Source organism: Scleropages formosus, chromosome 15 (genome assembly GCF_900964775.1).
Source record: "Scleropages formosus chromosome 15, fSclFor1.1, whole genome shotgun sequence".
Classification (NCBI taxonomy): Eukaryota; Metazoa; Chordata; class Actinopteri; order Osteoglossiformes; family Osteoglossidae; genus Scleropages; species Scleropages formosus.
Window position 1 is genome coordinate 767,533 of NC_041820.1, and position 12,266 is coordinate 779,798.

Here is a 12,266-nt window from a genome sequence, read left to right on the forward strand (position 1 = left end):
CAGGTTGTAGAGCGGCTGCAGCCTCTTTCTGTGGATGTGGTGGCTCCAGGTTCAAATCCCATCTCCTGCTGCATTAGCCTCGATCAAGGCACCTACCCTCAACTGATAGGGTACAAGTTATTCGGCTTTAGAAATGGGTAAATCAGTGTAAGTCACTTAATATTGTAAACCGCTGTGGCGAAAAGTGTCACATAAAGAAATACACATAAATGTGTTGATGTTTTTTGGCTCGTGGGGGTCCCACGCTGAAACGGCAGGTTGTACAGAGGGCAGGACTTCTGTCTCAGAGTGCCTGAATGGTATGCCTGGACATGGGTTTGATCCCCGCTCCACATGTTTGCAGTTTGCATATTCTGTCCCTGTTTGTGAGGGTTTCTTCCAGGTGCTCTGGTTTCCTCCCACAGTCCAGAGACGTGTTTCCAATGAACTGGTTTGCGTGTGTGTGTGTCTCACATAGCTCTGCTATATAGATGGCTGCTGGTAGTTTAGGGCACCGTATCAAATGCTCTCTGTCACCTTGGATACGGGTGTCACATAAATACCAGTTACATTTCACAGTAATTTGCATTGGAGAAAAGAGTCTCTGAAATTAATACGTCGAAGTGTCAGAATGAGGTTTCGCAGCAACTTCTATTCAGCTGTAAATGAGACGGAGAAACAGCACAAGGAGTACCGCCCCCACTCCCCACACCCACCGAGGTGGTTCCTCTCTCAGCGAACACTGAAAGGGTTAAGGGTGCTACACCTGTCCTATCAGACACCTGTCTCGAGCCTCTCAGCCAATCGGGCGGCAGTGAGACTACCTGTCTTGGCGAAATAAAGCTGAGGCAAGGTGGCAGGCAGGAATCAAAGAAGCCCCATCGTTGAGACATGCCTGTTCATCCCTGCTAGGCTCTCTCTCTCTCTCTCTCTCTCTCTCTCACACACACACACACACACACACACACACACACACACACACAGAAAGAGACACCGTTACACTGCCCAGAGACCTGCCTGTGGAGCTTCCCCAAGGAGTCATGACCAAGGAGATCGAGTGAGTAAGAGGGGGGTTTCGTCTAAGGGCCGGACGTGGGTCCATGTGGCCTGCTGCTTCCCTGAGGGACCGAACGCGTTTGCTGCTGTTGCTGATATTGTGCTTTTGTGGTCCACCGAGGCACAACCGGGGCGATATCTGGCACCTGGGGTATTACTTTTAGTACGACGGCCCAAGTCGCAGCCTGATCCAACTGCTGTTTTCACCTTAGGGTCAGGCTTACGGTCGGGGACAGACTTCTCTTTCACTTAAGTTTCCGCGGGGTTCCTCCGGCCCGACCGAGCTGCGGTTCACCGAGGACAGGGGTCGCGTTCCAGCGACTCACCCTCAAGGTCTCTGTTGTGTTCCGACGTGACCCCAGCTGGTTGGGGTTACATCCCTGAGCTCTCACCCACCGCAGGAGGATGTAGGCCGTCAGAGAACCAGGGATCTCGGACCCTGTGCTGTTACGGTCCAAGTGCTTCGTGGGACTTTAGCTTGGTTGTCCATTTTTGGAGATGAAGGTCTGCTATTCTGATTTGTCCTGGGAACCCAAAGCCAGGAGGCGGCGAACTTGCGCCGGGGATGAGAGGAGCCCACTTCTCCCAGAGGTGCTACCGCAGGTGTTGTGTTTAGTCTGAAGGGTCCAGCTCACCCGTGACCCTGGTTTCTCACCGGTGCCGTCTCCAGTGTCCGCTCTGTGTGTGATGCTACGAGCGCCGTGGGTTCTGGCAACTCGGTGAAACGTGCTGCACCCCCTCCGCCACCAGCCCGTTTTCCGCCGAAAGCAGAGCAGATTCTAGACGCAAATTCTTCCGACTGCAATTCGTGAACAAACTTCTTCGCGAGGCCAGAATTTACTAGTGGTGCTGAGAACTTCCGAAAGCCCCTTTTCAGATTGTTCTACACGGAGGAGAATCAACTTGCGGAATCTAACCGCGGTCGTCCCGAACGTGCAGTTAAGGTTCGGCATTTCTGACGCACCTGAGGCACAAAGACCCTGTAGGTGTTTCGAGACGCGAGTAAAACGAACAGCCGCTGGTTCGCGATGTGCCCGTTTGAAACTCGAGCAGAGCCAGCGTTCGAATGTGGGACTTTGGCGCAGAGAGTGACACTAAAGCAACGGTTTGACGCAAATCAGTTCCATGCGGCCTTGTCAAGTCGTCCTTTATTCTGTAAAATGTAGAGATGTCGCTGAGAAGCGCACATCGATAGCGCTCATTCAGGCAACATGACCTGGTGACCTTCCTTGAGGTGAAGATCACTATTGGACATGAACGTAAGTAATCGTTGGGTCAGACATGATCTTAAGGTAATAAATCTGTGGCACTGTGGTATTTGTGCATGTTGGGGGGAGGAGGCTGTTCCCTTTTCCAAATTTTCCAATTCGTAGATCTTCGGACGTATTGAAAAGCGTGGTTTTGCAATCGAAACCATTGTCGCCCGGGGCAAATATCTGCTGTGCTGGAGGTGTGTTATTATATTACATGTGCTTTGGTTATGAAAGCGTCCCACTGGCTGCTCATCTCGCCGGGACAGGGACACGTAGCTGCGCACGTGCAGCCGAACCTCTTGTCGATTATAAATACTTCCGCCTGTCCATTACTTTCTCCTCAAAAAATCACTTCTTCTTGCCTCTTGTGCGTCTGGCGCAGAACACAAAGGCAGTCTTCTCCCTGTAGGCAACCCGTGCACACGAGGGTTTAAAAAGGGGGCCTTATTAGCCCGTAGTCGGGCTACTGGGTCCCCCCATGTTCCTGAACTGACCCCCAGGCATCCGACGGGACAGCTGTTGTGCCGCCGCTGCGACTCCTAACCATATTGATGCAGCGCATTCCAGCGACGTCCATCTCAACCTGTTGCCGCCCTGCAGGTCTCTGATGCTTCTGCAGAACGAAAGCTTCAACCCCCCGCGGTACTGCGACACTTTCAGCATGGACACCTGGAGGCCGTACACGGAGAACCTGGGCTCGGAGGACAGCAGGACGCGCGGCAGCAGGCCGAGCAGCGAGGACGACGTCACCGTCTTTTCCTTCCTCTACGAGCAGAACAAGGTAACGGCGGTGAACTGCCACTGTATGAAACTGTTACAAGTGAAAGAAAACTGATTACAGCGATGACTGTAAACTGTAACACTTATGTTTCTGATGATACATTTCAGACACTTAAAGAGCAGAAAATGATGCCTTGCTCCCGAAACAGCAGCATGTATAAGTCCCTGGACAGGTGAGACTCATGGAAAAAAGAGCAGTTACCAGTCAGGTCCCTGACTCTGTGTGTGTGTGTTTGCGGGCTCCAGCTGACCAGAAAGACCTCCACTTCCCTGCTCTGCTGAGGTCACACTTAATCCCAGCGTGAAAGAGCAAGGCGGGATTACGCCCCGGCCGACGCCGCGCTATTGCCAACAGGCCCGTTCACAAATGGAACCGTCACGCCGGGGTGAGAGCCTTTGTTCCGTGAAAAATGGGCCTGCGGTTTCTGTCCTGAGGAAAGGACACAAAGACGGGCAGAGAAAAAGCATGAGTCTGACAGCCGGTGGGATTAGATCGCGAACAGCAGCTCTCAGGAAGCAAACGGGTTCAGCAGCCGCACGTTCGCAGCCCCCGAAACTCCGCTGCTGTGAGGGCTTGTGGTGAAGATCACTGGACAGTGCCGACCTTCCGTGGCGCGCAGCGGGTCTCAGGTCACCGGGGTGTTCCAAGCGTGACGGAACATCTGCGCTCCAGCTCGCTGACCGCCTTCTTCTGCTCCCTTCGCTCCACCAGGAATCCCAGCACCACGTCCCCTGACCTAGTGGCCCTGGAGAGCCCCACCCACATCATGAAGCTGCTGTCCGAGACCTTCTCCGGCACCCCGCAGCAGGACCCGCTGGAGCTGAACAAGAAGGTGGCCCCCCTCTGTGGCCACCGCACGGGCCCCCTGCCCGAGGACTTCATCACGCCCCATGCGGAGAGCTACGACAAGCAGATGTTCAGCATGGACTTGGACTTCATCCTTCAGCCACCGCAGCCCAAGTGGACCCCTGACTCCACTCCAGAGGTAAGTCCTGCTCCGGATGTCAGAGCGCAGAGCTGGAGGTGAAAGCGAGCCGTGACCCGGCGGGACCGATCCTCACTAAGTTGGACACCATCTTTCATCCTTGTTCCGCAGACTCTGTCCTACAACAAGCCTTTTGTGGAACAGGCCAGCCCAGCGTACTCTTACACAAACTCCCCCTCGGACAGGTACAGGTAAGTTGGTCTTGGCTCGTGAGCTACGCCGCTGGGCTGAAACAATTTCTCTCAGCTTCCATATGGTCCATAACCTGAACCCACAGTTGTCCTGGCTGCCTCGAGCAGGTGTCACCCAACCGAAACCCCGTGCTTTGGTTTCCCTGCAGAAACGAGTTCCAGTTCATTCTGGGAGCCCCTCCTGCCTTCCAGCACAAGAGCAGCGAGATTCCAATGGTGTACCTCAACAAGGGCCAGTTTTACCCCATCACCCTGCAAGGAGTGGGTGCTGAGAGCGCAGCAGGCCACTCCTGTACCAAAGTCAAGGTGAGCTGGGTTTCGCATGTCGCTAGGGTGATCTCACAAAGAGGAGTGACTCATAGAGCCTTTCTGGCACGTTCTCCTGGCTTGCAGCGATGTCTCACTGCGCCGGCTCTACAATCTCACGTACACTGATTCTACAAGGCAGCGGGTACTTCTCTCGAACGTCAGGGGTCTGTCGGCGCACAGCTCAAGTAAACACAAGTGCAAGGGATTGTGGGTGCCAGTGCTGCTGCTGACCTTCGCTGATGAGTGACAGTGTGTGTGTGTGTGTGTGTGTGTGTGTGTGTGTGTGTGTGCGGGCTGGCTGGGTCATGCAAATCTCCATCCACCCTCAGCGTGACCAAGTGCGACAGAGACACAGATGTGGTAACAAAGCACTGTAAGGGGCCCCCTGCGTGGGGTGAAATGACAGCGAGTACAAACGCGACACGGGCTGGTGAAGAGCAGCGAGGGCGAATTGGCACACCGCGTGCGAGAGGAACGGCGTACCGGTGTACAATGTGTTTCGGTGCAAAGCAAACCCCGCGTCCTTCCCCTGCGCAGACGGTGATCATGGCAGTGTTTGACAACGACAAGAACCCCGAGATGCAGCTGAAGTGCTGGAACCACTGGCACGCCAGGCAACCGACAGTCAAGCAGAGAGTTATTGACATCGGTAAGCGTGGCGCCGTCAGCAAAACAGTCAAAGGTAACAATGTGTAACGATGGGCCTACGAAGGAGCCGCTCGCTCAAGTGCTCGGCACACGGTCCGTTCTCGTCGAAGCGAAAAGTGGCCAAGAGATCCTGCTCTGAATTTCGCTCCTATGCACCTGTACACGGTGGGAGCAGCGGACAGTTCTGTCTGGTAATAACGCGGTATTCCGCCTGTCTCTTACCCCAGCCGATTACAAAGAGGTGTACAGCAGCATCGGCAACGTGGAAGAAGTTGCTTTCAACGCCCTGTCCTTCATCTGGAACACGGCTGAAGAGGCGAAGGTGAGAGGAAGCGAGGGGGACTGGGCAGTGGGGAGGGATGGTCAGACTTGGACGAACGAGCAAGGACGCGTGTCGTTCGGGGCCTCCGTAAGAAATCTCCGCAAAGGAAACCCTGCTCTAAGTAGGCCCCACCCTCCACCCCAATTAAGGAGCAGGGTGTGAGAGTTTAATGGCAGCTCCCGGCAGGAAGGAGGAATTCCTGGCATTCAGCCCCAGGGAGTTTGTCACCGCAGGGACAACTTGAAAGAGTCCAATGTGATCTCCGGCCTGCCTCGGGGTTCCGTGGGGTGGGGAACTGAAACTCGGGCGAAGAGAGCGAGACGGGGGGAGGAGAAAGCTGAGAATTCGCCCTTCGTTTTCAAACCAGACACTCGATTCAGGCGTCGCCACGACATCGGAGGGACCGGTCTCTGTCTGGCCGCAGTCCAGCCTTTGAGACGGGTCCCCCGAAACGGCTCCGAACACCGGCCCTCCGCGGGATCAGGCAAGACTTGACCTCCTGCTCCGTCCGTTTCCCCACGGTGCGAGGCCAACTTCGCAAACGGCAAAAGCGGGCACTGGTTTCGAAGACGGGGTTTTCCGAGTGTGCGTTAAATGATGAACTAAACGTACATGTAAACGTTCCCGTCTTTCGATAAACCTCCAGCAGGTTTTTTGTCCTACTTACATTACCAAAGCTATTTTTTGGCTCCTGCGCCACTTTCCCTACCCTTTGGCGACCTTGCGCAGGACTGGACTTGCTCACGGTGACTCTCCTAGGAGGATCTTCCTACGCAATCGGTCTGCTCAGTGAAACTCGATGGGCGCAGTCGAGGTTCGCGTGCAAGCATCAGTGAGACTCCAGCACATCCTAGCCCTTAGGTTTTCTCCTATTATCGCGCTGCTGGGTGTCTCTCCTGCGCATTCAGCCTCCGCAGTGAAACACGGCACCTCCGACACGGTCTAAGCCCGGTACTTTTCCATCTGCAGGTGTACATTGGCATCAATTCGCTCAGCACAGACTTCTCCTCGCAGAAGGGCGTGAAGGGCCTTCCTCTGAACCTCCAGATCGACACGTATGACTTCAGCACGGGCAACAACCGGCTCATCCACAGGGCCGCATGCCAGGTTAAAGTCTTCTGCGATAAGGTGAGCGCTCCTCCCCTGGCCCATGCACCTCGGAGGTGTGTCTGAGCTCGTTTGCCGTAGGGTCACTGGGCAGCGCGCCCCAAAACCGGAAGCGGTCCGGTGACTGCGGCGTGTTTGCTGGCAGCCACGATCACCCCGGTGTACGGTACACATAGGGACAAAAGCAAAGCGACCCAGCGGGCATCCTCGGGACTCCAGGGGTGCCGTCTGTGCTCCGCATTTCCGCCGCAGAAATAAAACAAAACAGAAACACAGGGACTAAAGGAAACTTGTTCCGATTACATCGGACTTCGCGGTTGTTCTCATGCCGTGAAGAAGTTGACGAAGTCATTAGCGGGCTCTGCGGGTTCTCCCTGTGGAAACGGACGTGCCGCAGTCAACAGAACCAGCAGCTCTGCGTGTATCTTGCGCCCCATCTGCTCACCTCCAGCTCCAGTTGGCGTGAACAAAAGGTTTTGTGTTTGAGCGATAATGCCGGAAGGGGCTACGCAAGACCCGCGTCATCGAGTATCCTCTCCTGGCTTTCTCTTAGCGTGGCTTCCATCGACTGCGGCCCACAGGGCACCCGGTGGCCCAAGGCTTACAGTCTGTATCCCACCAGTGCTGCACGTTTTTGCATGAAGTGATGAACCATAACAAGTACGAGCACGTTCCGTGCAGAGATTCGCAGCTCACGCCACGTGTGTTTCCCGCCAGGGTGCGGAGAGGAAGATGAGGGATGAGGAGAGGAAGAGAGCGAAAAGGAGGGTCAAGGGCGCCGACTCCAGCCACAGCGGTGAGTTTTCTCACTCACTCGGTGTGCCACTCACATCCGTCCAAGTCGAATCTTCGTCACTTCTGCATAAATCACCGCAGCGCAAACATTTCTGGTCCCATCATTTTCAAAAGGAGGGAGGAACTGGAATATTTCAAATGGAAAATTTGAAATCCACACTAAAGTTTCCCGCTCTCTTGCCACCTGGTTCAATTATTATGGAGGACCTGGTGTCACACAGTCAGGTGCCCCGTCAGTCTCAGCTGTAACCACAGGGGGTGCAGTCACACATACAGCCTCCTGACGCTTGTCATCTCGCACCCTCAGGCCCCGCCAACAAACAGTCCGTGGTGTCCAGCTCCATTGGCGGCGACTGCACCTACTTGAAAAGCGTGGACGACCTGGTCGCCGTGCCGGTGCTCTTCATTCCCGAGATGCACTTCTCCAACATGCAGCGCTGCGGCCTGGTAGGTACTTTCCAACCCCCCAGTCTCCCTGGTGTTGAGTCACATCGGCATCCCCGTAGCTGGAGGCAAGGAGAAAATACAGAGTGGGGGAAAAGAGGTGTGGGAAAAAGAGAAGGGGTAATAGAAGTGCTGGGAGATGCTCTCTCACTTGTGTGTGATGTGTGACACAGCTGGTGCGCTGTCGACTTTCATTTGCACGAAACTGGAAACGGCCACGGTGAGCGATGTGCAGATTAACCTGTCGCAGCCCAGACAAGCCCCCCCCGTCCCGTCTCGACGCAGCTGAAAGGATGCTTTTCAGCCTTATTGACACGAGAGAATGAAAGTGGCACGGGTTCTGTTCAGGCAGGCGGCTTTCCCACAGTCCAGAGTTGTGGGGCTGGGAGAAGAGGTACCTGAGGAGGGGGCGTGTCTCTGGTTGTGCAACTCACCTTTGGGAAGAGACTGCCATTCCAGCACGCGGCACAGCTAGCGCTGCACAGCTGCTGGAGCCAGCCGCTGTGAGACAGAGCCGGGGCTGAGCGGAAAGGAAATCTCACTGATGGACCGAGGGGGGAAACAGTGAAAACACAGTGAAAACTCAGGGCACACCACTGACCTTTCTTAAAGTGACAGGCAGCAAACAAATCAGCCCTGTGCCTGATGTGAGCACAAGGGATTGTGGGTAGCCGAGTCATCGTCACGAGACGAAACTCAGCCTCTGTGGGGGACTGATGGAGACTGACCCTGGTGCGGGGAGCTACGCTGACCGTGGCCCTCTCTTGTGTTTCTGCAGCAGGTGCCTCCCGCCATCCTGGAGGAGTCCGAAAGGTAACTGCTGTCATCCTGGTCTCGTTTCACATGCCTCCCTGGAGACCCACACACGCGCTCACTTCGTCCGTGTCCACCGCAGGTCGGCGCTGAAAAGACGAAGCTGTCCCCCTTACCCAGAGAACGGAGACCGAGGAAGCCCCCCGACCAGCAAGCAGCCCAGACAAGAGGAGCCGCAAAGAGGTGAGGTTGCCGGAGCCTTAGGAGAGCGCCTCTCCAAGGCCACGTGTAGGGACCTCCTCCCGTACTGAGAGCTGTGCATTTCGCTTTCGGCTCCCCAGTGCTCCTGTACGTGCGGAGAGAGTCAGAGGAGGTGTTCGACGCCCTCATGCTCAACAGCCCTACCCTGAAAGGCCTCAAGGAAGCCGTAAGTGCTTCAACGTTGCATGGGGGTCAGGGTATCGACACCGACAATGAAAATCCCAAGCCAACCGGTTCTTTTTGTCCTTCTTCACCAGATTTCAGAAAAGTACGAAATGCAGCTAGAAAGCATTGGAAAAGTCTACAAGAAGTGCAAGCGAGGGTGAGTTTGAGTTCCGGCGCAGTCCATACCGAAAGACACAATGGCTGCTCTCGCTCGTATCGCAGCTGCTCGGTTGACAAGGAAACCTGCAAGCAAAGTTGACGGACCAGTGGCTCAGAGGCGTATCTCACGGAATGTGATAATTGCAGCTCCTCCGAAAAAAAAACGATTTCAAAACTCAGATGAGTCACACGGTTGTCTTATTTATTTTTCTCTAATCTGATAAACTGAAAGACCAGGAAGTCTTGCAGTCTGTTCATTCCGTGTGATGGAAAAAAGACACCTGACACGATGCCGGCTTTTGATTAGGCGTAAGAGGCATCTTATTGCGCAAAGAGCTACAGATTTTGTTGGTGTGCGGAGAGGGTTCATCCGCGCTCTCGGGGACTGACGGCGGCAGGGGGAAACAGTCGCCCGGACAGTGTGCACCGGGGGGATTTGGCGTTTTTCAGCTCGGCCCTTGTCTGAATGAAGCTTTTGTGAGATTTTGGAACAACTACTCTTCGTTTTTTCGTCGTGGGCCGCAGACCGGAGTGAAAATGACAGGCTGAAAACAAGAATGACTGTGATACCTGTTTTATCGGTGGGGATGGTAAAGCAGTTGTAGGGTGTATGCGCGTGATGCCGTGTCACTCTAACGCTGCAATAGCTTTGGGGAGAAGGATGACATAGTGAAGACACCTTTCAGGTTCCACAGCATTCCCTCCCTCCCGTGGGTCTCAATCAACCGTGGCCCCCAGGTGCTGCGTGCTGGCAGCTCACTCATTACCAACACAAACACCGCACACATGACAAAGGGTGTTTGCCTCTCGGCCTCTTGGCTGTGATTTAGAGTGCTGAATGATGACAGGAGTGGAGACGCCCAAGACTTGATTGAAAACAACAATTATTATCGTCGTAAAAACGACTTCCTTTGGCCAAAGAGCTCCGCCTAGTAATGCGACTCGGATGACGAGAAGCCACAGCTCAGAAAAATGTTCATCGGCTCATACGATGACGACGTGCTCATGAAGTCAGGTGGCTTTCCACCAATCGGTGACAGCAGCACCTAAAATATTTTTCTCCGCTTGCCTCTACAGAATTTACGTGAACATGGACAACAACATCATTGAACACTACAGCAACCACTCTGCCTTCCAGATGGACGTAACCGAGGTGATGGGGCTGGCCCAGGTCACGCTCACCGAGCTATAAGCCTCTACCTGCCTGCACCCAGCCTCCGCACCTCATCCCTCAGGACCACGTGGCTGATGTCAGCGGGCCCCAGCTCCTCAAATGCCTGCTAATTTCAAAACGTTAGAAAGCATTTCTACGCTGGAGCCAGAGACACAGGCACATTGCTGACCCAACTACTGGGGGCTTCTTCACTGAAGCCATTCTATACAGTGTAAATACATCATCAAGGTTTTCATACTTTTTGTCAGTTTTTGGCAAATATGGCAAAAGCAATTATGGGTCATCTTCTGTAAATACAACATGTAAATAGAAACAGATATGAAAAATATAGGGAGAAGACAACAGGTGCAGAGAGAGAAAGGAAGTTCAATGCTGCCTGGGCACGAACATGCGTTGTGTTGTCTGCTCTCCACTGGGTGCTGCTTCCGCTGCTTTGGATGTGTCATTTGCTGAGAACAACTTCAAAAGTGTCCAAAACTTTTTTCACTGCATGCCATTTCTTAGACTCATTTAGAGCTTTTCATTGCTGTTTTCAGTGCCAAAAATACTGCCAAAAAATTTCCTGTAATTTTCACCTCTAAAGTTAGCCCAGAGAAAGGCTTTTTAGAACAAATGTCACACATTTCCCCTTTCAAAGCCACAAAACTGCATGTGTTCCCTTCGCAAAACTTCCGCCACGTGCCACGGCCACACGGCCTCACGGCCTCATTTCACACCTCTCCATCCTGCGTTGCGTAACCATAGAAACTGCTCCTGCCATCTCAGGGCAATCCTTCCACAGGAACCACAGATTAAAAAACGACTTGTGGCGTGGAGTTTTAGTGAAGGTTTTCGGCTTTTTCTTCAGATGGTATTTTGCAACATTTCAATGCTTTGTGTTCGTATTATGTTATTGAAGCCATGTATTTGTAATTAATGCTGTATTTGTTTAAAAAATAAAACTATAAATCATCAAAATGTGTCAACTTATTTTATTGTTCATTTCCAATATACAGCACGTACTGGATCACACCGTGCCACATACCAAGCTACTGTACTACACCCTAACCTAGTACAGCATTTAGAGAACACACTAGATCATTCATGGTGGTAAACTACATATCACAGCAGTGAACTTGTGATTTCTTCCAATACCTAACTTTTTCTTACATTAACTTCCAGGCAAGAACTAATGTAAAATGAAGCCGCGAAGTTATGAGAGAGCTTACCGAACAGTTACATGAATTTACATGAATTGTTGCGCATTGTTTAGTAGCGGTACAGCCCGAGTTAGAGGTTGACAGCAAAAGTTGAAAACAGCACCACCGTGTGGAAAGTATAGTGAACTGCACAACACAAGTATTTGACCACGAAAGAAAAAATGTATCTGGCACATTTAACCGAGGTGACTGAATGCTCATGTTTACCCATTTATACATGAGGGTCATTTTGGGGAGAATAATAAATAATAAATGCAGCATGGTGGTACAGCGAGCGGTGTGAGAGAACGTGGGTTCGATCCCAGCTCAGTCTGGGTGGAGTTTTCATGTTCTTCCTGTGTCTGCGTGGGTTTCGTGCTCTGGTTTCCTCCCACAGCCCAAAAAACAAGCTGTTCAGGTTCACCCCTACTGTGTGTGTTCCACTGATGTATGTATGGATGAATGACCCAGTGTAAGTAGTGTATCTAGCAGTGTAAGTCACCACGGTGAAAATGTGTGTGGGCTGATCATTCATTGATTGAGTTCATTGGAACAAATGGAAATCACTTTGGAGAAAAGTGTCTGATAAATAATTATAACTATGGGAAACTGACTTTTCGGATCCTAAATTTCTACGTCTGCATCACTTTCAGGAACAAATTAAGGTCGCTCTTCTTTCTATGTGAGGCGAGGCGCCCGCTACCCT

The 12,266-nt window shown here is 52.8% G+C and overlaps 1 protein-coding gene across 1 annotated transcript; it reads left to right on the forward strand.

Annotated features, from left to right (window-relative positions):
• The first annotated feature begins 821 nt into the window (after positions 1 to 821).
• Positions 822 to 11,036, forward strand: grhl3 (grainyhead-like transcription factor 3). Its single transcript, XM_029258678.1, has 16 exons — positions 822 to 1,036; positions 2,889 to 3,069; positions 3,177 to 3,241; positions 3,781 to 4,054; positions 4,166 to 4,245; positions 4,395 to 4,551; positions 5,092 to 5,203; positions 5,430 to 5,524; positions 6,494 to 6,652; positions 7,349 to 7,427; positions 7,734 to 7,873; positions 8,649 to 8,683; positions 8,766 to 8,866; positions 8,965 to 9,050; positions 9,142 to 9,206; positions 10,286 to 11,036. The coding sequence occupies exons 1-16, from the start codon at positions 1,020 to 1,022 to the stop codon at positions 10,398 to 10,400; spliced, it is 1,761 nt and encodes a 586-aa protein (XP_029114511.1). The 5' UTR covers positions 822 to 1,019; the 3' UTR covers positions 10,401 to 11,036.
• Positions 11,037 to 12,266: the final 1,230 nt, after the last annotated feature.

Excerpts from the sequence above, each read along its gene's own strand:
- grhl3 (XM_029258678.1), top strand. Across the intron at positions 5,525-6,493 it reads ACACGGCTGAAGAGGCGAAG|GTGTACATTGGCATCAATTC; the intron begins GTGAGAGGAAGC and ends TTCCATCTGCAG. Across the intron at positions 8,867-8,964 it reads ACAAGAGGAGCCGCAAAGAG|TGCTCCTGTACGTGCGGAGA; the intron begins GTGAGGTTGCCG and ends TCGGCTCCCCAG.